The 23,259-nt window shown below is 41.3% G+C and overlaps 2 protein-coding genes across 2 annotated transcripts; one reads left to right on the top strand and one right to left on the bottom strand.

The window, feature by feature from the left end:
- Positions 1-156: 156 nt before the first annotated feature.
- Positions 157-17,955, bottom strand: pld1a (phospholipase D1a). Its single transcript, XM_077621204.1, has 26 exons — positions 17,797-17,955; positions 11,908-12,117; positions 10,883-11,052; positions 9,916-10,058; positions 9,483-9,594; positions 9,296-9,361; positions 9,062-9,120; positions 8,607-8,699; positions 7,949-8,101; positions 7,718-7,867; positions 6,986-7,069; positions 6,832-6,913; positions 6,517-6,627; positions 6,268-6,453; positions 5,999-6,191; positions 5,792-5,920; positions 5,080-5,198; positions 4,620-4,733; positions 3,876-3,986; positions 3,676-3,764; positions 3,453-3,566; positions 3,009-3,058; positions 2,750-2,884; positions 2,428-2,581; positions 1,900-2,017; positions 157-1,819 (listed from the first exon to the last, which is right to left on the bottom strand). The coding sequence occupies exons 2-26, from the start codon at positions 12,080-12,082 to the stop codon at positions 1,595-1,597; spliced, it is 3,135 nt and encodes a 1,044-aa protein (XP_077477330.1). The 5' UTR covers positions 12,083-12,117; positions 17,797-17,955; the 3' UTR covers positions 157-1,594.
- A 2,142-nt stretch (positions 17,956-20,097) lies between these two features.
- On the top strand, positions 20,098-23,256 carry ghsra (growth hormone secretagogue receptor a). The gene is made up of 2 exons (XM_077621021.1): positions 20,098-21,913; positions 22,612-23,256. The coding sequence occupies exons 1-2, from the start codon at positions 21,100-21,102 to the stop codon at positions 22,920-22,922; spliced, it is 1,125 nt and encodes a 374-aa protein (XP_077477147.1). The 5' UTR covers positions 20,098-21,099; the 3' UTR covers positions 22,923-23,256.
- The last annotated feature ends 3 nt before the right edge of the window (positions 23,257-23,259 follow it).

Genomic DNA, 23,259 nt, shown 5'->3' with positions numbered 1-23,259 from the left:
AATTTATAGGATTTTGTTAAAGCATGTTTTATAAGCATTGTATTAAAAATATTTTTTCCTAAAATTCGATAAAGGCTCAATAACATAAATTAAGATCTTTCTATAACATTTTAATGTATTTAAAATCCTATTTTTCAGAAAAGCTCCAAGCATCAGTAGTTTGATCAATTGATTTTTATTCGTTATCTATAACAGTAAAGTACAGTGAGTGCATTGCAGAAATAAGACTGTCCTGTACAACCAATGACAGATAAATTGAAGTTAGACATCTTTTACACAAAAAAAATACCAAGCAGTTGACTGACAGTAAATGAAGATTATCACACGTAAATAAAGAGAACTGAAAAACACACATTTCATGGTCCCAATTAAAAAATAATTAGTGTAAATAGTTATTACTTCTAGAAATCCACTCTTCTTTCCAGCATCTTAAAAGCAGCTGTTGTTGTTTCACACTTGTTTACACTACGTTAAAATTGTGGTTTATAAGTGACTTTTAGCATTCACATTGAAAGGGGAGAGGGCAAACAGTCTGGCGTTAAAAGTTACTTTATAATACAAAATGACCTTCCGCAGCATTCATTCATTTACTGCCTTTGACGGTGATGGACGTCCAAACTATTCGAGTTGGAAGTGATCGGAGAGTGATCAGTCGTTCCCAGTCTCTCCCAGTTCAAATAGATTGGACGACCATCGCTGTCAATGGTAGGCAAAGATTTAATACACAAGTTAATGATAATAAATGGTGCAATTAAAATGGAGCATTTTCTCCGCGAGATAAATTAAATACTATGTTAGTGTACAAATTGTACTTGTAAGAAAACGGCATCACCTGCAGAGCAAAATATGGAATTGCAGGAGGAAAGATTGTCCTGATACTTTCTTTCATTCTCTCTCATACAGGCTGAAGCAAAAGTCCAGCAAAAACACATGTTCAGCTATGCCGTTGCAAAGTGGGTACAGTACATAAAACTTTCCTTTCGAAGTGCCCCAAATAATGTGGTTAGAGGCAGAAGTTTGCCATTTTCCAGGTTTTTCGAGGGGATTTCAAACCATTTTACATACTGACACAACAATTGGTATGTATATCAATCAGGAGTACTCCCACAAATCAGTCTGAAGAAGTCATGCCACAAAAGATAAATATCTAGTTAAAAGTGCACATTTAGGGGAGATTTCTGTCATTTCAAGGTGTCCTGCAAAAACCAATTCAAATCTCAAAACCAGTTCCACTTAGCAGTATGACATTCAGTATCTATGCCCTCATAAGCCAATTTAATGCAGCGACTTGAAATGGATGGTATGCATGTCTATCGTAAATAGACTCGCAAAAAAAGTCTCAGGAAACCATACCCAAATATAGATGTAGGATTTTGGATTTAAATTGCTGGATTGCACCATGTTTTCCAAAAGTCAGCCACAAAGCCAGCTACATGTGCAATCTAACGCCCTCTTAGCATAACATAGGTTGTAAACTAAGAACTGGTCCCATTGTGGAAACATGGCTTGCCAGGAAGTGTCATCCCATCATGCATTGCACCTCGGAAATGCTGCAACTTCCAGATAGTGTGGCAGTATCTGGTTTATAATAGACCTACGTCCATATCTCTGTGGGCACCATGGCTTCCTTGGTCCCGACCGAGGGCATGAGGTTGTGCTCTGACAGGAAGTCCAGAGGAAACTGCACCAGGAATCCACGGATCTTGCGCAGCTCCTCCTGGGCGCGGGCCTGGTCAGTCTGAGCCAGGCCGGGCTTAGACTGGTACTGCTCCAGTTCAGACATGTTGCGCACCAGCGAGGATGGAAGGCAGCGAAACACCTATGGTGGAAGTTTTTTTAAATTATTTTAATCGGACTGTTTTCGATTTAGAAGCACAGAAGCAAAAGGATGTCTCCCACCTTCTCGTAAATGGTAGCATTCCGGCCAGCCGTGGTCATCCACACCTCCTTGTAGAAGCGGTCGCTAATCGGGTCAGACAGATCGATACCGACGTCACTATGATCGCCCAGGATTGTCCTAGAAAGAAAATAAGGAACCATTTTAGTGCAAAGGAGACTTCAGCACATTTTGAAGTGCTTCAGCACTGAAGATTGGAAGGAAAAACTCCTGAAAGTGTTTGAATTTTTGCAAAATGTGATGAGAAGCATAGAAGTGGAAAACACTGCAACCCAGTAGAATAATGGCAAAAGCAATCACAATACACATAAGTGTTCTAATATTTTGGCATGTTTTCAGGCTGTGTTGTTAAAATCATCTTTGTCATTATATTTCAGATTTCATTCGGCCATTGAGAGCTGCCACAATTAATTGCCAAATAACAAACTAATGGATCAGGGTTAAAAACAATTCCTTTTTTAGAGGAACTCTGGTTTGTGTGACGTTGCCAATGGCGTCCAATGAGGTAATATGAGCGATAAATCTCTCACCGAAAGCACTCCATACGCAGGCCAAGCGCATACGGGCCAGCCTCGTACTCGTGCCCGTCCATCATTGACTTCACTTTCTCCGTGTCCTCCACGATGACCGCCACTTCGCTGTCACGCTTCCCCAGCATGCTTCTGTCGTTGATGTTGGCCGAGCCTGGAAGGCAATGGGTAACGTGTTAATCCAAATAATCAACCGGCCACCATGCACTCGCTCTTTCTAGCCAGTAGGTGGCCTAAGAATATAAAGCTACAGGGCTTGAGACAGTCTTATTATCCAACTGTTGACGGCAGTGCACCGGTGTGAAAAATAGCGGCGACGTACCAATGATGACGGTGTGGTCATCAGCGATGAGCATCTTGCTGTGGACGTAGATGAGCTCCGTCACCAGGCGGCCTTCCAGCTCCGCGTGCGTACGCAAACCAGCGAAGGAGATGTAGTTCATCCAATGGTCATCCACTGCAGTGGGGGATGAACAGAATATCAGTCTCCAGCGCCAAACAGGAAGCTGGGAATAACTTCTCCCTGTTTCCATGTTTTGGGAGTCATGGTATCTAAGTAAACATATGATTCCAGTACTTACTCTCCTTCTTCAGTTGGGAGATAATGGAGTAGTCCCCACGTATCATGGTTCTTCAACAACAACAAAAAGTAACAGTCAGTTGCAACTTTTTACGGTAATTATCCCAGAGTTTCATCTAGATGAAGAAATTTAAAAGATAAATAAAAATATGATGTTGACACAAATTTCAAAATTATGCCCGTTATTAAAAAGACTTATTGAAATAATACTTAAATGTAGAGCCTACCAAAAAGGTAAAGTCTTGAAATATAATCATAACAAAAACAATGCAATTAAATCTAATGGCAAAGAGCTGGGATAGGCTTATTCACATATCGACCACAAAATGTCCCCATTAAACTTTCACAGTAATCACCTGAGGCGAATAAAATATGCATATGTTATGTACAGTGTTTTGTAATTCAATTTTAGCCTGGGTGTGTCTTCATCGTCATGGTGCTTTACCTGTAATTGAAGTGCATGACAGCCTGGAGGGCGCTTCCCCCACCTGTTGTGATGTCCCCCTCAAAGCCGGGAAGAAGGGGCGTCACCACATACACTCGATACTTCTTGCTCTCCCTGTCAGTACACATCAGTTCTCATAACACTAAACACTCCATTAGGTACCGAAATGTCCATCGACATGAATGGCACAGAAACATGATCATTCAAAAATGTTTGTAAGTACTTGTACGCTCTGAGGATCCTCTCGATTATGGCATCGCCAATCTTGTTGTACACTGTCCGGTTGTCAGCGCAGCTGATGAAGAACTGGTTCTGAGATAACATAATCATGCTTCATTTATCCATACCTGTACATCATGTGTACTGTACACTGAAGTAGTCCTAAAGTAGAGACCTTTTGTTTTTTACAGTGGTTTTTTTTACCTCAATGTAGATGTAGTGTTTGCTCTTTGCGATGACTTGAATGTATGCGTTGTGGATGGACTCTTCATGGTACTTTATGCCGGCCGACCAATCGGCTGCTGACCGCAAAATCTGACAGAGAAAAAAAAAGGCAATTGCATAGTGTTTAATCGATGTACAGTCCTTCAACTCTTCTTTCAAATCATAAATCTAAGTACTTCTTTCAAACTACATACTTGCAAAGAGCGGCAGACAGTACAATTGTGAACCTTATGTTGGAGTTGCAAAAGTATGAAAATACCCAGTGCACTTAAATCCTCATATTAATGGCCACAAATGTCATACACACAAAATGGTAGCAAGTTCATGTGTCCTTAGATGTAATCAAGATCACCGTTCCCCCAAATTGTATGAAATCCACCCTGATCGATTGATGTACATCGAAATTAAATCATGACAGGCACAGGGTCCAAAAGAAAAGAGGAAAAAAAGTAGCATATTGTCAAAGAAATGCACTAAGTGATAAGAAAGAACACAAAACAAGCCTGCTTGCTTTTTTATAGTAGTTACATAATATTGTTTTTGCCCTACGGGCTCTCTTTTGTCCTTCCAGCAGCTCTTCCCAGCATTCCTGCAATGCAGGAGCTCATATTGGACAATAATATAATGCTCTATTAAGGTTTCATTCAAAATTGTAGTGATTACTAAACACACAAATGCAGCACTGCAGGAGTGAAATTGGCCTCGTTCGCAGCCTTTTCTTACCTGTACTTTGGCCTTCACACAATCGGGCACTTGGTATTGGGGCTCAGTGGCGGTGGAGTGAGACTTTGGCAGCAGGAATGGATAAGACAGGGAGCGGTACTTTGGCTTCATGATCTAGAGAAGAGAAAGTTTGGAGGTGAGATTGTGTGACCTCACAGTACACTGGAAAGAGAGCTAACGTGAAAGTGCTTTTTCCACAATCATAGTGAAACATTCCTTTGTATTGAATATTGATCCCTAGTCAATGATTATCTTTTGTGCAATCATTCCATTTCAATGAGAAAGAAGGAAAGCCAGTCGACCGGATTCTTCAATGATTTTAACTCTCATATTTAACCCTTCCACTGCAAAATTGACGCAACGGAGGTCCAAGTCGTTTGGAAATTCCAGATGAATTGGACGCCTATTAACGCCAATGGCAATGAAAGGACAAAGAAAAGTTTTGTAATGCTGCACTTGCCTTAGTAAAGTTCCAACGTTGAATGAAGTGACGAGCCACATCTCTCGCAGCTCGGCCATGCATTGCTGAGGCGATGTCATGCCATGGCATTCTTGGAGTGGCGTACCTGTCGATGAAGTCTGCCAAGAAGAATTAGAAGAGGCCAAAACACCATCAGTCAATGGTTGACTTGTAAAAATATACACAAAATATAGATATTGTTTTCAATAAAAGTGTTTTACTTTGTTTTGTCCAAAAATACGTTAGACAAAATATGTTTGTGATGGTATTCTTACAACAAAAGCAAAGGTTATGATGCATTTTTAATCTTTTTTCCCCCTTGGAGAATATTTTTTCTCAGTTAGGCTGATTGAACACTCAAAATTCCCCATAAACATGATTTTGAGTGTGAATGGTTGTCTATTTGTGGCCTGCGATTGGCTGGCAACCTGCTCAGGGCCCCAGCCTACTGACCGTAGATGGCTGGGATAGGCTCCAGCACCCTCGTGAAAATGAATAAATGAAAGGTTAAATAATAATGATTACCCACTTCAGTGCATTTTTTTTGCTCACAATGGCCTACTCGTATTTAAAAAAACAAGGTAGTACCGCTGTATTAATGAATGAGAACTGTTGCTGGGAATTTGATTCTTTTGCGACTGATTTATTTTGTCGAGCTGTACTTTTCTTTTTACTAGTCATTCCTGGATCATATGCAATAACTTGTACTCACCGTCAAATGGTTTTTCCAGCTGGATCCAGTCCTTGTAGACGAAGTTGCAGTAGTCTTTTCCATGCCAAAAGCGTGTGTTCCCCTGCAACTCTCCCACACCCGTTTTGAGGCTTCGCACTGAGCCACTTCCTGTTAAAGCAAACATATCTAATCACAAAGCTGGGAAATTGAGCAACCAGCTGATCTGACTGAAGGTTGGCGTCGCACCCGAGCTGTCCACACTGCTGACGCTTTCCGCGTGCTGCAAGGTGTGTTTGTGCAGGTGCCGATACAATGTAAAGCGAGAGCGGCGACTGCGGCCCACGCCCTTCAGCTTGGGCAGGTTGACGGGGTCTCCGGCCGACGTCCCCCGTCCGTTGCTTTGTGACGCGCCGTGGACATGGGTGGTTGCCTTGCCAGCCTGAAAGTTAGCAGAAGAGAAGAATGCATTGGTTTTCCTACGTTAAAATTCTTGCTTTTTGGTGCCGGCATGTGACCTGTTCTAACGCCACGGAGCGCGTCACGCTGCCGACATCAGTCAGCCGATGCTGCCCGTCGTCCCAACGACCGTACGCCAGGTCGATCCCGCCCACAAAGGCCACCGACTGGTCGATGATGACAATCTTCTCGTGATGAGCCCACAGGTAGACGGAGGAGGAGACGTGGTCTGGATGGCGCATCACCTGACAAGCAAATACACTTAAAAGGACGTAAATGCAATACACTCATTTGTTGGCTAAACGTACCTTGATATTGGGGTGCAGATGATTCAGTGTTCTCTTGCTGTAGCCTGAGTTGATGCCCAATGCCAGCTCCACTTCCTTGTACAGCATTACAAATATGTGCACGCCTTGTTGCTGCCAGTAAACACATATATATGGTCAAGAGTTTTTTTCTTGGAAAATTAAGTCACTACTTTTGGAAAGCTTCTCAAATGGCTTTTCACCCCTAATTACATTTTAGATATCCACTTAACATTTTTTCATTTAATAAACAGTATACAGTATATGGACGGAACACACTATGAAGGCCGCTCGGCAACAAGCGGTTAAAAAACTTACAGCTTTTCTTTTGAGGATACAGTCCAGCCTCCAACGATTCCCCTCTACTACAGGTCTCTTAAGGAAGATCTCTGGACTGAGCCTATGCCAAATATTTGAATAACATTTCAACATTTCATGTTTCACAGAATGGTCGCTCCCTAGAGTGACTCACCACCAGTCAGTGATGAAGATTTCCTCTCTGGCCTCTTCCAAAGCATCAGCCAACTCCTCCATGTAAGCTTTTCCATTCACGTACCTGAATGACAACATTACTCAGTCATTTGCTGCCTTTGACTAGGCCTATTTATTTGTAATTAAAATGGCCCAAATCCTCCTATTTTGAGCCTCCTAATAGTAAATATATGCTTTACTTTAGCTGCATTTCTTTTACTTCAAAAAAGGACAAACTAAGTATACTCCTCATTTTTTGTATAAAGTTTATAAAGTATTTAGGAAAATTGGAAGGAACATATTTTTTTATTTCAATTATGTTTTTAAACTAATAAACAAACAGCAAACAAGAACAAATGTTCTGTAATTTCTATAGTCCTCAATGAAACCAAATGTAAATGAGATATTTGCAAATCTCCAACTTTTGCCAATATTAAATGTAATGAATTCTTTCAATGCTATTGATGTCAGACAAAGAAGAGTTGCTCTAAAATTGACAGTCAATGAGTTAGGGTAAGATACTGGTACAAAACTATAACAAATTTTAGATGGCATGTGGAACACTGCAAAAAAAAGGGTCGAATTAATGACTAGCCAAATCGGTCCTCCAGCATGAACCCCACAAGATATGCAAAAATTCTGTCAGCATGCTCGCGGTCGCTGCCAACCCTCCCAGTCCAAATGGATTGGACGTCAGTCCCCATTTATTTCAGTCTAGTGTGGTTGCACTAACCATTTGGCAGGAATGTTTTCTTGCTCCTGTGCAAAGGAGCCAAAGCGGTGATCCCGCAGGAAGGCTTTTCCGTGATTCCTGACGAAGCTCTCGATGCTCTGACCCCACCAACGGGCGTGTCTGTAGCTGCTGCATTTGAACACCAGCGTCCTACAAGTAACAAATATCCTGGGAGTCAGGCATAAACTCACTCCGAGAGTTACAATTGTCTTTGGGAATCTAGTCATTCACCTGGAAAGACTGTCGATTCTGACCCCGTGCTTGGTTTCGGTCTCTTTGGAGTCCATTTTGATGCTGAAGTCTTTATCCATCAGCATTACAAAGGAGATGGCCCCCGAGTCGGGCTTCATGTACAGCAGAAAGGAGTCCTTCACTACAAGCCACCTAATATGCGACGCAAACACGCCAATTATCATCGTGTGTGGATTTGTGTCCACTTTATTCCAGTAGACTTGAGATCAATTGTTTATGTGTTGTTGTTTTGGCGAAGCGTGGACCGTGGGAAGCCAATCATCACGGAGCCGTAGGAGGCTTGTCGGAGCCTTCCAAATGTGTGGGATTATTGCTACGCGTGTTCTTGCAGTATACATTGTAAAAATGCTCTTATAATCATCTGGCTGTGATAAACAGAAGGAGGCAACGATTAAATTGGATTAGACGAAGAGGTAAAACAATAAAAATAATTGGGGAAAAAACCCATTTGGAACACTCTCAGGGTGCATATCTCTATAGTACTGATCTCTGACCCTATCTCTTATATGACCTATCCTGCAAATTTGAGTTAAATGCGAGATATTGAACAGTAACCACTAAAAATAAAAATAAATGCATAAGTGTGCAAACTGAATGGCTAATAAACTGGTTTATGGACAAAAAGAGGAGCACAAACCGTTTGGACCAGCGGTAGCATGCTCGTGTGTGACCACAACAGTTCATGCCGGGGATGCGATGCCCCCCGGAGCGCTTGTAGATCATTCCTTCCCTAAGACACATGCAAAGTAAGAGAAGAACACATTATAATAACATGTTCTGTGTAAAGAGCAGTCAATGTGTCATTGCTTTGGATCAGTAACGTAGGTCAAATTTAAAAATAATAATAATAATGATGAAAAGTCATCCAAAAAACGTCAAATAAAAGGGGGCGAAATACATTTAAAATGATCTATTGACATACAACGGCTGGGTAAAAATGACAAATTATTCATTAATACTGGCAAAGTGCATATGTAAGAAATATCGAATTGAAAATAAAACCAAACTACAGAATTAATTTTCTAAAAAATCTTAAAATTCAGATTTAACACAGATTTGTTTCCATTGAGAATAAAAGGCAAAATCACACACAGTCCTTTGGGTCCCAGATCGTGAATGAAGGACAGCTGGCTGACGTCAATGAACTCCATCTGCAAAAGACGAGAGATGACGGCATCACACCGCGTGGAAGTTGGAATCCTGCTCAGGTGTTAAACATTGCTTTTAATAAGGCACCAAACAGATTCATTGACAGTACAAGCGTGAACATTACTAACACAAGTGATGGCTGCTCGCATCCACTTGCTCATGTGATGGAATACTCACAGTGTGGTGATATTTGCGGTACAAGGCCATTTTTAGCAGCTTATTCAAATAGTCCTCCAATTGTCTCTGGAAAAGAACAAACAAACATGTGACATCATCGTATTGCGATCTTTTTTGGACCAAATCACCCAGCCCTAAGCCAAACGTGTCGTCAATTGTGGTTTATTTTTTTTGTTTTTAGACATACCCGCCGACTGGAGACCTGCTCATCCCGCGCCAGCTCGTCACCTCCGCCCCTGGGCAGCGAGGGCATCTCCCTCACCTCGCTCTTTCGTACCGTCCTCCTTTTAACCGTGTGGCTGTGACACAAGGACAAGGCCGGTGAGAATCCATTTTATTTGCTCATTCAAAGCATTTCTGAGGTGCAAGGCAACAGTGAGTCAGTTCATGACACGCACGCAATAAACATAAGTCAACAAGACCAGGAAAACTCAATGTTGTTTTTTCCTAGTCGCCAAACCACAAATTGTGGGGGGGAAAATCATTGGAGGTTTTGCACGTTTAAATAAAAATGATTCATTTAGGCTGCCTGAGCTAACTAAAACGAATCGGATATAAAGCAGAAAAAGCAATTTGTTGGTTAAATCGTACTAATATGGATAATTAATATGGTGAGCAACCTGCGTGAAGGTAGCGGTATCCTCATGAAGGTCTTGTACGTCCTCAGCTCTCGGTGCAGCTCCAAAAAGTGCTTTTCTTTCCTTTTCACCATCCACGTGAATTCACCGTGCTTCATTTCAATCTTGAACACGGCGGGCATACTCTGCATGGGTGAAATTTATGAACTGTGACTTGGAGATTTTGAGGATTACATTATTTTTTTAAGAGTTCATGGGGGAAAAAATAATAATTTGCAGCAATAGTAAAATATATTCATGTTTCATTTAGAAAAGGTTAGAACATCTTAGGCAAGATTATTTGACGTTTTCCATACATTATTTCTTGCAATTTAAATTAGGGAAATGACAACTATCGTGTGCGGTCGATTGGTCCCCGGTCTTTTGGTCGCCGATCTTTTAGTCGCCCGGAAGGTTATTGATAATTACCATTTAAATCGTTGCTCAAATTCCCTAAATACAAACTGCGAATTACTATTTAGTCATACTTAATGCCCTAGTAATTATTAGGCTAAAGAAAAGCTCCAAATTTCCCGGAATTTTATTGTTTTTTGTTGGAGAACTTGTTAAGACCCTGACTGACGTACCTTCCTAAGGGAACAACTCAAACTCTTATACACTCACGTCGGCTCAGTGAAACAGCTCAGGGCCATTGTTGGCTTTTATTGATGCGTAGACCATGTTGTTTTACCTTGTTTTGTCACCGGTCTTTTGGTCGCCCGTTGTCGCGGTCCGGGCGACCAAAAGACCGGCGACCAAAAGACCGGCGACCAAAAGACCGACGACCAAAAGACCGACGACCAAAAGACCGACGACCAAAAGACCGGCGACCAAAAGACCGGCGACCAAAAGACCGGCGACCAATCGACCGTGTACCAACAACTATAGACCAACCCTTTTAATGGGATGCCAGTACAACATAATTGGGAGAATTGACCACCATTGTTAGTAATAGAGTATGCGTTTTCACCTTATTGACGCTTCTTTGTTGGGACATGTTGAAGCGATCTTGTGCTGCTGTGAAGCGCTCCACCTCCAGGATGCGGACGGTGACGGGCACCTTGGGAAGGAAGACCTTGGCGTTGGCCTCCTTGAAACCCAACGTGCCGTACACAGCGTAGAAGGGGATGCGGCACTCCCCTGGGAGAAGAGACGGCGGAGATAGTGTGAGAGAGGAGTCGTGCGCGTAGGAGGTTTCAGCGAGTGGGATGCTTCGCTCAACAATCTTGGCTTTCCTTCTGAGATTTGGATGCTCTCGATGCTTCTGCACTTGAGTTAAATTGGCCAAATGTCAATTCTCGGCAGTGTTATTTTTCTCTGCTAAAGTTACCGTCACATTGATGAGCTGAGTAAGTGTGAAACAAAGGCTTATATATAAAAGTGATAGACGTTTTTAATACGGTAATCCACAATTTATCAAAATAATCCATAACTATTTTGAATATTGATCAATTGTTTAGGGATGGTTTTTTACCTAAATCCCCTTTTTGAACTGCTGTATTTTTATTTTTATTTTTGCGTTTTAAGATATTTTTTATTGAAAAAGAAACTATTCTCCATATCGAAAAATGTTATTGCTTCAAATATGTAAATGAATAAAGCTATCATAAAACAAAATAATCTCTATGTAGATTTTTTAATGATTTATTAATTAAATAACAGAAAGAGAACAAAAAATGTGAAAAAGTCTTTTGTAATCTTTGATGAAAGCAGATGATTCTGTTTTGATGAAATGGAATACTTGTAAACATCTTTAACTTTAGAAAACAATAACAGTTACATTCATAATTGTCATGGTTTAACTTTTCATAGCGCGTAGTTTTTGGCTTCTATGTACATTTACAGCTACATTGTTGAGCTTGACGTAATAGAACTGCAAATGACGTGATTTGTGTACATGTGAAGCAATTATTTGATGAATCACAAAAATAAGAGTTGACATGTCAACTAGGAAAAGAATCTTGTTTGTTCCCTAGTGGGATTCATGAGTACTACCCAGGCAGCTTCCATCGTAGTCCGCTTCCTCCCAATCACCGAAGTCCTCCAGTTCTCGGGCATCTAAATTCTCCACCAGGTCGGCCATATTGACTTCGTCAGTAATCTCGTTGTCCGAATTTTCGGCCTTCACCAAATCCAGTTTGCTGGTCGTAGGAGGTGCCTTCGCCAGCATTCTCAGCAGCCGTTATCGCCTGGAGCAAGGCGTGCCTGAGAAGGTGAATAAAGTCGTCATTTGCTGACACGCAGACCTCCGCCATGGTCGAATCATAGTACCAATAAATTTGAATTGAAGGGATATTGAGGCTTTGTCAGCAGGCGTGATCTGTGAGACGTGTTTTGAAGCTGCACCCAAATGAGTCAGAGACACGACTTCATTGTAAAGGCAAGTGAGCCATGAGCATAGAGTTGTCCTTAAGCTAACACACTGTCACTGTTATGCCCTTGGACAATAAATGGCTATACCTATATACACACACATATATATATACTATAATAGCATTCTTTTTAATATATTTCATTTAATGATTTTTAAACCAACCCATCGAAGCTGTCTTGTTTTGTCAGAATTACCAGTATTTTTACTTCAGTTTATTTTATGAAAGTGGAGGAATCTTTCTCATAATTAATAAAAAAAAATGGAAAATCGGTATTGTAAATTGTCAACCCCGCACTTGTTTTTTTTCCTAGCATGTATTTTTAAAATAAATAGTTATAAAACGGCATCAAGCAAATGGATTGGACATCTATCGCCGTCAAGCTGACGGAGCTGAACAGTTACATTTCATAGGAGCCAATGCTTACAAAGCACACGGACACCAATTACATCTTGGCTCTAAACTTGCTAGACTTGTTTTTAATTCAAACAACTTTCACGCAAATGCAGAATTCAACAAGCACAGCAATCCAGGACGGCCCCTTTTTGGAATTACCCCATTAAAAAAAAGGACGAAAAACAGCTGTCTCGGCAAGGGGAAAAACATAAAAGAAAGATTATTTACAGGTGTTTGTTCAGGAGAATCTTTACTGGAAGGTGTGTGGGTGCATGAAGTATTACATATTAAAAACTAAATTAGGTACTACTCTGAAAAGCCTCGCAATTCTCTTTGCTTTGATTGGCTTTGGCTGTAGCGTAAATAAAATAACAACTGCCAATCAAATCATAAACTTCCAGTTCAAATGAATTGTACATCTCACAAAATCAATTGTTGTTTTTGTTGTTGTTGTTTTTTTGTTTTGTTTTTTTAACCACATGTGATACACGGGAAAAGTAAAAGGAACGTGGGCGTATATTAAGTTTCATTGTCATTACTGGAACAAAGATTTTCTTTTTAAAAAGGGGGCCGTCTTTTCAACATTAAATAGAGCAGAAAGAGGGAAGGGCAAAGTGTAATATTACTTCAACACAAAATTACACAAACTGATTCCCATGAGAAGAGCAGTGTAATAATCTAGCATATTTGAACTCCCCAAATTTGTGTTTAGGTAACCTGCGAAGTGGCCACACATTCATATTCCTATGAATATTCAACACTAAATATACCTGCAAATTTCTCTGTATCCCAAAAGGCAACACATAAGAGCTTGGAAATAAACATTCCGTACTTCCAGACACGTTTAGACACGTTCACAATCGCGGGGGCACTTGGTAAATCGGTCACTGTTCTCAATCAGTGCAAACTTGTTTAAGTGATCATTGGCTGCTACCTCATTAAGTGCAATTGACCACCTTTTTTTTAAATCATATGGATTCTTATGGCCCTAATTTAGTGCCTACTTTGCCCACTAAAATAATAATAATTGTAAAGTTATGAGCCTCTTTTAGGAAAATCTCAGCATCACCATTGAGAACTGTTAAAATTATTTCCAAAAAAACATGTTTCTTTAATCCCTATTGAAATATTAGAGCATTTAAGTAATAATTTAAATACAAGGGTTACGTAAGGCTCCTTAAAATGGACGCAGAAAGATTCAACCTATTGCCTTTCCAAGGTTACGATTGAAATGTTTTTGGATTGCCTAGTTAGTCACCTTGATTTGGTTGTGTATGTTATACAATGGCAATAAAGATTCGATTCTATATCTCCTTAGTTTTAGTTAAAACTGAATAAAAAGTAAGTGATGCACACACAGTCATAGCAAATATTTCTGACAGGGCTTCGTTATCTCCAGACTCTAAATATAACGGTGACCTCCCGTCTACTGGACCCGCCTAGAGGTTAACTCCTGGGGGTGCTGGAATGCCGGGCAAGGTCTTACTTACCATTCCACCATTTAAAAAAAAAGTGTACACGCATAACCTGGAATTCTACAACGCTTCTTAGAAAAAAAGGGCTTATCGTTCAAGTTCTGTGACTTCCTGCTTCCTGTCTTGTTGGCATGGCAATGTTTACAGTGCAATCAGCTCTTCAGTTCCACATGTGAATATTCCCAACACGTACTTAGATGTCACCTGCAGGGTGGGGGGTGGCCATGAGAAGTGTGTAAAGAGAAATAAAAGTTGTGCGTTTGTTGTGAATGATTACGTTTCAGTGCCATTGACCGCAATAGCTGTCCAATCCATTTCGACTGGGAGGCTGTAATGTCGACCATTTGCTGGGGAGCCCTCCCAGTTAAAATAGCCTAGAGGTCTATCGCTGTCAATGGCAGCCAATGAGTTCATTTGAATGACTATTAATGATCTGCCGGTGGCCAATGTGTGCCTTTCGAGCTGTGATGATAGCGGAGGAATCTGGTCAATGTTAGGTGCCCCGCATGTGAAAAAGCAGGATTGTTCTCATCCAAAAGCTGGGTGGAGAATGTTTATATATCAACTGAGCTGCACAATATGATTCTGGTCCACTGCTTCAGGACATCCTGGCGACGCAGTAAATGTCAGAGGTGGTCACACCCCTTCAAGTGCATACGGTTTGGTACCCAAAAATGTGGAAAAACAACTCTTGGGCTGGTTTGCTAGTGTCGAGCGGAGGTCACCAACTAAAGTCCTCAAGTGCATCTATCCAGGCTTTTTTTTCTATATTTCCCTTCTCCAACAACCCTGAATCAATGAACTAGGATCGTTATTAGGGGTCTGCAAATTCCTGAGGAGTTGATCATTTGAGTGAGGTGAGTTTCAGGAAGGAAATATGAAAAACAGACTGTTTAGGTGGGTAAACGGTCGATTGGTCGCCGGTCTTTTGGTCGCCGATCTTTTGGTCGCCCGGAAGGTAAGTGATAATTACCGTTTAAATCGTTGCTCAAATTCCCTAAATACAAACTGCGAATTACTATTTAGTCATACTTAATGCCCTAGTAATTATTAGGCTAAAGAAAAGCTCCAAATTTCCCGGACTTTTATTGTTTTTTGTTGGAGAACTTGTTAGGGCCCTGACTGACGTACCTTCCTAAGGGGACAACTCATGTACATACAAACTCTTACACACTCACATGTCGGCTCAGTGAAACTGCTCATGGCCATTGTGGGCTTTTATTGATGTGTAGACCGTGTTCTTTTGCCTTGTTTGGTCGCCGGTCTTTTGGTCGCCCGTTGTCGCGGTCCGGGCGACCAAAAGACCGGCAACCAAAAGACCGGCGACCAATCGACCGCACACGGTTTAGGTGCCCTCGAGGACCGGAGTTGGGCACCCCTGACTGTAAATGGACTAATAATTGTGGTAGCCCCACCTAAAACAAAAAAGACAAACTTTCAATGGGTTTCCTGGGATGTCTGCTTGTTATGGGCAAGCTAATTAAATTCAGTCTTCTTGAAATAAACCGACTTGAGTTAACGGCAAAATATTTGGAATGCAGGGCTACAGGGAATGATCATGTTCCAGTGCCATTGACAGCAAAGGAAACAAATGGGTTCATGCCATGGGATCAATAGGATCTTAGTGCGCTTTACATTGTTGCACAATTACACATAGCTCCAGAGTTACAATACAGAGCTCATCAATGTCGCATTAAGAAAGCGTGCGGTGCCAAGCTCTGCATGGCACAGATGGTACAAATGGAGAAGATGGATGAAAAAAAGAAGGAGGTCTCTGACACCTCTCTCTCTCTCTTTCTCTACCCACACTAAAGCTGCCTATTATCTAATCCACGGGCAAAAAAAGGGTGGTTGACAAGGACGCTCGAACAGGCGCCAGCAACAACGAGGGAGTAGTTATGCTCGTCACTGTAACGCTGCCAACACAAAGAGCTATTGTACCGAAAGAGGGGCGGGGGAAGCGCTCGTACCGTCTTTTCGGTCACCGTGGTCGTCGCTCATGTCATCGTGACTGTGGCGAGCCAAAATTTAAAACCCTGACGCTGACTCTTTAGGGATACTCCCTGGTTACTGGAACATAACAGTGAGTGTGAAAAGCTCTCTGTTTAAACGACAACAAAAAACAGTTTGACCCATTAGACTTTTTAGGTCAGATATAAAAATATTGTCTTTGAATTGATTGATGATTTGATTCAAGACAATTGCATGACCTTGCACTGACAGCAGCAAAATGTCGGAATATATTGCAATTTTAGATAAACCTCCAGCGCATGCCTCTCAAAGCATTTATCTCTCTTCTTCTGTGGTTCAAAAAGTTTTCCATTTGCAGCTGAACATCTGGAATACATTAAACTCAAGTTCCCTTTATGAGATCCACGTATTCAGCCACATTGAAAAATTTGAAATGAACCATTCATCCTTTTTTGCTTGTCCTCTCTAGAGAAATTAACATACAAGCGCAGCATAAGCTCAAACCCCAGATTTGAACTATCCAGCTCAAAACTAGATGTACTAATCGCTACTCCACTGTGTCACTCTTCCCATCATAGCAAAAAATGACTTAAACCATTGAATGTCATATTTAACTATATTTAGCTCCCATTCAAACTATATTGGACGCCTAGCACTGTCAATGGCACTTAAAGATGTTTATTCACAGCCTCCCAGTTGAAATGATTTATTCTATCCTTGTCAATAGCAGGCGATGAAGTAAATACAATGAAATTTGAAAATATGAAAAACTGTAGGGTGTAATTTGGAGGCCATAACCAGAATGTATTTTCTATTTTATTCATTTTGTTTTCCTTAACATTTCTTTCAGTCATTCATCTTCCGTGGAGCAATACTTCTCATGCGGGTCGCAGGGGTGCTGGAGCCTCGTTCACTCAGTCTACCCAGCATGTCTTTGGGATGTGGGAGAAAACTGGAGCACCCAGGGGAAACCCACGAAGGCAATGGGAGAACATGCAAACTCCGCAGGGGAAGGGGAACTATGACAGTAAATCTTTATAAACACAAATTATTATTAGTATTACTACCATATTTGACTTGGAATCCACATAAACTTCACATTTTGGCTCATCTAGTCCAGACTTGACCTAAAATGTGCATGCCATCTCTTTATTTTCCTTTTTTTAATGACCAAAAATAATCACCTAAGAATCCATATGCTGTTTTGTGAATTTACAAAACCAGTCTTAACCCAAAAAAATAAAATCTAGCAGAATGTTGGTGGATTTGTTGCAGTCACAACTGGTTTTGCTGGTGCAGAAAATCAGAATATGCTGGTGCAGAAAATCAGAATACGCTGATTTTCTTAGCAAAGCCTAAAAGTGTTAATCACACGCATACAAAAAATAATAGCTTGGGGCTGAAGTAAGAATGCACGACTGTAATATTCAGTATTCCCATGACATTCCAGCAAGTTGATTCCCCAGAGTGAGCGACTGAGGAAGAGCAAACACCTGTGGAATCTCACACAACTTTTCACACACACACAAATAGTATAAAAACAAAGCTGCATGAGCAACTCGACAATTATGACAGTACATTTTCTGCAGCAAAGGTGTCCATTTTGAGTGACACCCCCAAAATAGAACTACTACACCACCAAACGAGAAATCGAGTAAATCTTCACCAACCTGCTCCTTGGGTGGACGCGATGTCCACATTTTGGCTTTATATTCAGTCCACTTGTTGAGAAAAGACAAGGTGAAAGTAAAGGACCGGAGAATGCAGCAACTTATAAACTGCGCCCCCAGTTAGGAGTGTCAGTAAAAAGTGTGACAAGCATCAAGAGTCAACAGTGAGAGATTTCTCTAAGGGGGCGTGACGAGAAACTCCCAGCCAATCACAGATGAGAGGCCGGAATGTCGTTTGTCTCCCCAATCAGAGAGGAGCGCTTCTTCACAGGGAGTCAAATACCGAGGAATTGGGAGGAGCCATTAGGAAAGACGAGAACTGGAGTTATGTCATCACCTCAACTCTTCTGTTTTGTCCACATCCTATGTTATTATGTTTATGTGTAACATTTCTGTGTATGTTTCACATAATGTGCAATCAATGTCCATTAAACTGGACTTGACAGTCTAACTCAACCCCATTCTTGCATTTAACTGACCTGCAAAGTTAAGGCAATTTTTAACAGTTTTGTCATGTTTGTTTTCGACTAATAAACAACTATAGAGATGAATGATATTGTCATAATTGGTTCTAATTAGTAGCAGTTATTTCTAATCATTTATATGACAAGTGACTATATTTGAGCATTTAAAAAACAAGCACTAGTGTGCTATACAGGCTGAAAAATGTAACAAAAGAAAGTGCATAAGTGCACATCACTGCCTCACTTCTAACCTACAGTCAAATATAAGTGTGCAATTAATGAATTATACCTGGTGCAAAAAATAATAAATTAATCAATGTGTATTCCTTGTCCTTGAACATACTTTGTATGTGCCTACTAAATACCACTAGGATCTGTCAGGAATAGCCCATATATAGGCCACAATATTATGGTAGGGTAAAAATACTAATAAAATTGAATTTGATATCATTTTGAATTCATTTATGGGGATCCGTTTTATCATTAAAATGGGAAACGAAATTCAGAGTAAATATTCTAAATAAACAGCACTTGCAATAATTTTCACAACTGTTCTCTTCTGCCATCGTGTGGAAAAAGTTCCACACTGTACAACACTCAATTGCCTTCTAAAGTAGATTTAATATAAAATATTACAAATATATAATAATAATATATATAACTTCAGTTCCATACTATTCTAGCAACTCAGAAAATAATGCCCATCGTATGAATTCAAACATGTTTTCAGAACATTTTTACATAATACAATTTAAACACTTCTAACAACACGCATAGACAGTACAAAGAGTACATACCAATATATGAAGAAAAAGTCTCTTACCCCCAAAAATATTATATAGTATTATATCCAAAATCCCACGTTTGTGCTGCGTACGGCTATCCTGTCTGCGTTGTGAATCACTAATACACCGCTCATAAAGATATATAATACGCCCAGCTGTAAACTGTGCAAAGGCCACATTGATAAGCGCTCATAGCTAAAGCATGAAGAGCCCGTATGAGTAATAAAAAGGTGGATCCTTCCTCCTATCTGAAAGAGGATTCACTCTTTATTAAAATATCTCCATTCCTATTAGAAAAGAGAACTACTATTGTGATGATGGAAGAGGAAGTAATGAGTGAACATGAAGAATTTACATGGGTATATTTTCTAAAAAGTAGCTATGCAAAATGAATTTTAGTTTAAACTTGTTTCCTTTAATGATGATGATAGACCTATAATCCATTTTAAATAGGAGAGTCAAAATTCAATGCCAGGCAAAGAGTTAATGGCTGTTTTCTACAACAACACATTTTTTGTACACAAACTGTAGCAAGTGTTGCTTGCAAATATTTTGTAATGGGCTAAGAAAACAAACGAGAAATAATTTCAACTAAAATGAATGAATTATCTGAATTATTCATTTTTGGCGGGGAAAATCTATGATTTAAATAGTAACAAGATAATCCATTTTAAAAACAACATAAATTAAAACAGAGCTCTATAAAAAGATATTATTCCTAATTATATAAATAATTGTAAACAAAGTAAAATGATTTTTTTTTTAAAAAAAACATCAATTATAACATCCCCAAAAAATCAGTCAGTGACAAAAAAAATAAAAATAAAATAAAAGCAAAATAAGAGAATTTATTTGCTTTGTCCAAAGGTTATTTTAATTGATAATTGCGCCGGGTACCCTGTAGGTGGCGTTACAACCTCGACCTCCCAATCAATCAACCCCTCCCTTTGCAGTTTTGGACACGCTCACCCGATTAGGGTTGTTTTGGTGCACACGCGAGATGCGCAGGACTCAGAGAAGCATTGACCTTCTTTACCTGCTACTATGCGTCGCTCCTACGTCGTGCTGGTGACTTGGATTCGAGTCTCTCCTCCTTTTCCTCGCATCTTGTTCGTGTTCTCCATCGCTGTGGTCTTTGGATGACTTTTGGAGAAACCTCACTTTTGATGGCTTTTGCGGATTAGTCCAACCAATTTATGTTTTTTTTTTAATGTCTTGGGAAAAGTCCAAATCTGGTCCTGTGCTGCGTATGTGCAAACTGATGATCCATCCATCATGCGAATTTAGGGGGATTTGGCAATTGGACGCACTGTGCTGGCATGAAATGTACTGTTCTGGTCTCTTTTAAAAAATCTTAAAAGTGACTTTGTTCTGGTGGAGAAGGGTTCCTGAATGGGGATTGGACTTTGTTAACTATTGTCTGTCCTTCTCTGGGAACAGGCGTTTGATGCTAAAAAATATCTTAATGGAGATTTGGGGTTAAAGTAAGATGGACATTGAATGACTCAATGACATTTTGACAAGTTTGGTTTTAGATGTGATTTTTAGCTGTTGAAACCATCCAAATTGATACTGAAATTGGCAGTGATGCTTCAAATGGGCAGTCACTAAACAGCTTGTCATCATGACGACGAAAACAGTCATCAGAGAACAAACAACATGGGTAATTATTGTTTTGCTATTTTTTTATTTCCTCACAATCATTTCTCTCTGTAAACCATTAAACTCGATTGATGTAATGTTTACAATAGTGGCTCTAGAAGGTTTTTGAGACCTCTTCTCAACAGCATGGCTGTCGCGATGCCTCTTTCTGGATTGATATATTGATTGGTTATTCTTTGGAAATTGATAAAAGGTCAATTTAGGTTCTCAAACCAGCACATATTATCATATTCAATCGATCAGAGGCCCCTTGAAACGAGGGGTGACAGACTTTGCAACATCTGCATATGCCATAATGAACATATTGTCATGAAATATCATCATTCACACCCATACTAAACCATCCCCGTGAAGTGATGAGAGGAAGGTGAGGACCACCGCTGCACACCAGCATGCCCCCGTGGCCCAACGTGTCCTCGTGCCTCCCCCCGTCCCCGAACTGTAGCCTGCCTGACGCTGCCCAGGACGCCAACCCCCTGGTCCCCCTCAGTTACTACAGCCTCCCCCTGCTGGCCCTCATCACGGCGGCGTGCACGCTTCTGTCGGCGGTGGGCGTGAGCGGCAACGTCTTGACCATCTTAGTGGTGGGCAAGTGCCGTGACATGCGCACCACCACTAACTTGTACCTGTGCAGCATGGCCGTTTCGGACCTGCTCATCTTCCTGTGCATGCCGCTGGACCTCTACCGCATGTGGCGGTACCGTCCGTGGCGCTTGGGCGAAGCGCTTTGCAAGCTCTTCCTGTTCGTGTCCGAATCCAGCACCTACTCGACCATCCTGAGCATCACGGCACTGTCCGTGGAACGCTACGTGGCCATTTGCTTCCCGCTGCGCGCCAAGGCCCTGGTGACCAAGCGGCGGGTGCGCGGGCTCATCCTGGCCCTCTGGTGTGTGGCCCTGGTCAGCGCCGGGCCCGTCTTCGTCATGGTGGGCGTGGAGCACGACCACCCTGGCTTCGGCGATAACCGCACCCAGGAGCAGGACAACGACACGCGGGAGTGTAAAATGACGCACTATGCCGTGGAGTCGGGTCTGATGGGCGCCATGGTGTGGCTCAGCTCCATTTTCTTCTTCATGCCCGTCTTCTGCCTCACCGTGCTGTACAGCCTCATCGGACGCCGTCTGTGGCGAAGGCGCCGGGAGACCAGCGTCGGCTCATGCGTGGCACACCGGGACAGGAGCAACAGGCAGACCGTCAAGATGCTGGGTGAGTGGCAGCCATCAGTGTTTTGCACGGCAATAGGCATCTCGAACGCATTGTAAAGTACAAAAAAAAGGTTAGATTTACGGTTAAATACTAATAGCTCTGGTTTTTGTCAGCTGGGATAGGCTCCGGCAACCCCCGCAACCCTTACAAGGATGCGCAGTACGGAAGATGAATGGAATATATTTACGTATGCAATGTTGATGGTAGTGACATCACATCATACCTTTTCTATCTCTGACTTGTATTAAAGCCTCACATTGATCTTGGCAGTCAAACCTGCTAACTGTTGTGCTAACACAGATTAGGATGAAGTGCTATGCATGTAAATTAGATAATTTTACCGCATGAAAACATAGAAGAGTACTATGGGAGCTGAAGCTATTCTGTGGAATTGGTTCAGTAGTCCGCACGCCTGACGACCACAATGACTGGGTTCAAGCCTCATTTGAAAATGATAAAACACAAGAGAAAGCTGCGATGTTATTAATATTAGATCACATTTTTCTATCTATTGTTCTAATACAACAGTTTAAAACCTTTATAGATATAGTTTAGCCTCTCCCAGCTAAAATGGACTGGACGCCTTCAGTGGCCGCCAAAGGTTAAAGAATGCCCACTAATTTTTCGCTCAGCCAATGAGTATAAAAAGTGCAATAATTCTTGTTATACATATGATTATTGTGTTATTTTTTGTGCAGTGGTGGTGGTTCTGGCTTTCGTCCTGTGCTGGCTTCCCTTCCACGTGTGCCGCTACCTGCAGTTCCGCTCGCTGGAGGAGCCGTCCCCGCTGCTGTCCGCCGTGTCCGAGCACTGCAGCATGGTGTCGGTCGTCCTCTTCTACCTGAGCGCCGCCATCAACCCCATCCTCTACAACACCATGTCGTGGAAGTACCGTGGGGCAGCGGCGCGCCTCTTCGGCCTGGGCGACCAGCGGCTGCCTCGGACCCGCACGACCAGCACGCTTAAGGCTGTTGCGGATGGATGGATGGAATCTAGCACCAGCTTCTAAAGCCGTCCGAGTTGAGGGCGAGACCCATTTGGATCTGATTTGGCTCGTAAAAGATGTATTGCACCGAATGTATTTTTCTGGATGACATTGGAAAGCACTGTAGAACTCGTGAATTTGTTTTTTTATATTTTGCGTCAGTATCGTTAAGAGTACTGCAGTATATGTTTTGCATTAATGTTCCCCTTGTGTCAGTGATAATCTATTAATCTCATCGATTTTTGGATTCTTTATCGTAAATAAAATAGTGAAACTTGGAAAATTGTTCATTGATGTACATTCCACGATGCCTTACTATATGTGCTGACTAATGTCCAAATTTCTTGTAAAAAGATGCTCT

The sequence above is a fragment of the Stigmatopora argus genome, chromosome 15, assembly GCF_051989625.1.
Source record: "Stigmatopora argus isolate UIUO_Sarg chromosome 15, RoL_Sarg_1.0, whole genome shotgun sequence".
NCBI classification, from domain to species: Eukaryota; Metazoa; Chordata; class Actinopteri; order Syngnathiformes; family Syngnathidae; genus Stigmatopora; species Stigmatopora argus.
This window is presented reverse-complemented; position numbering and strand designations above follow the sequence as displayed.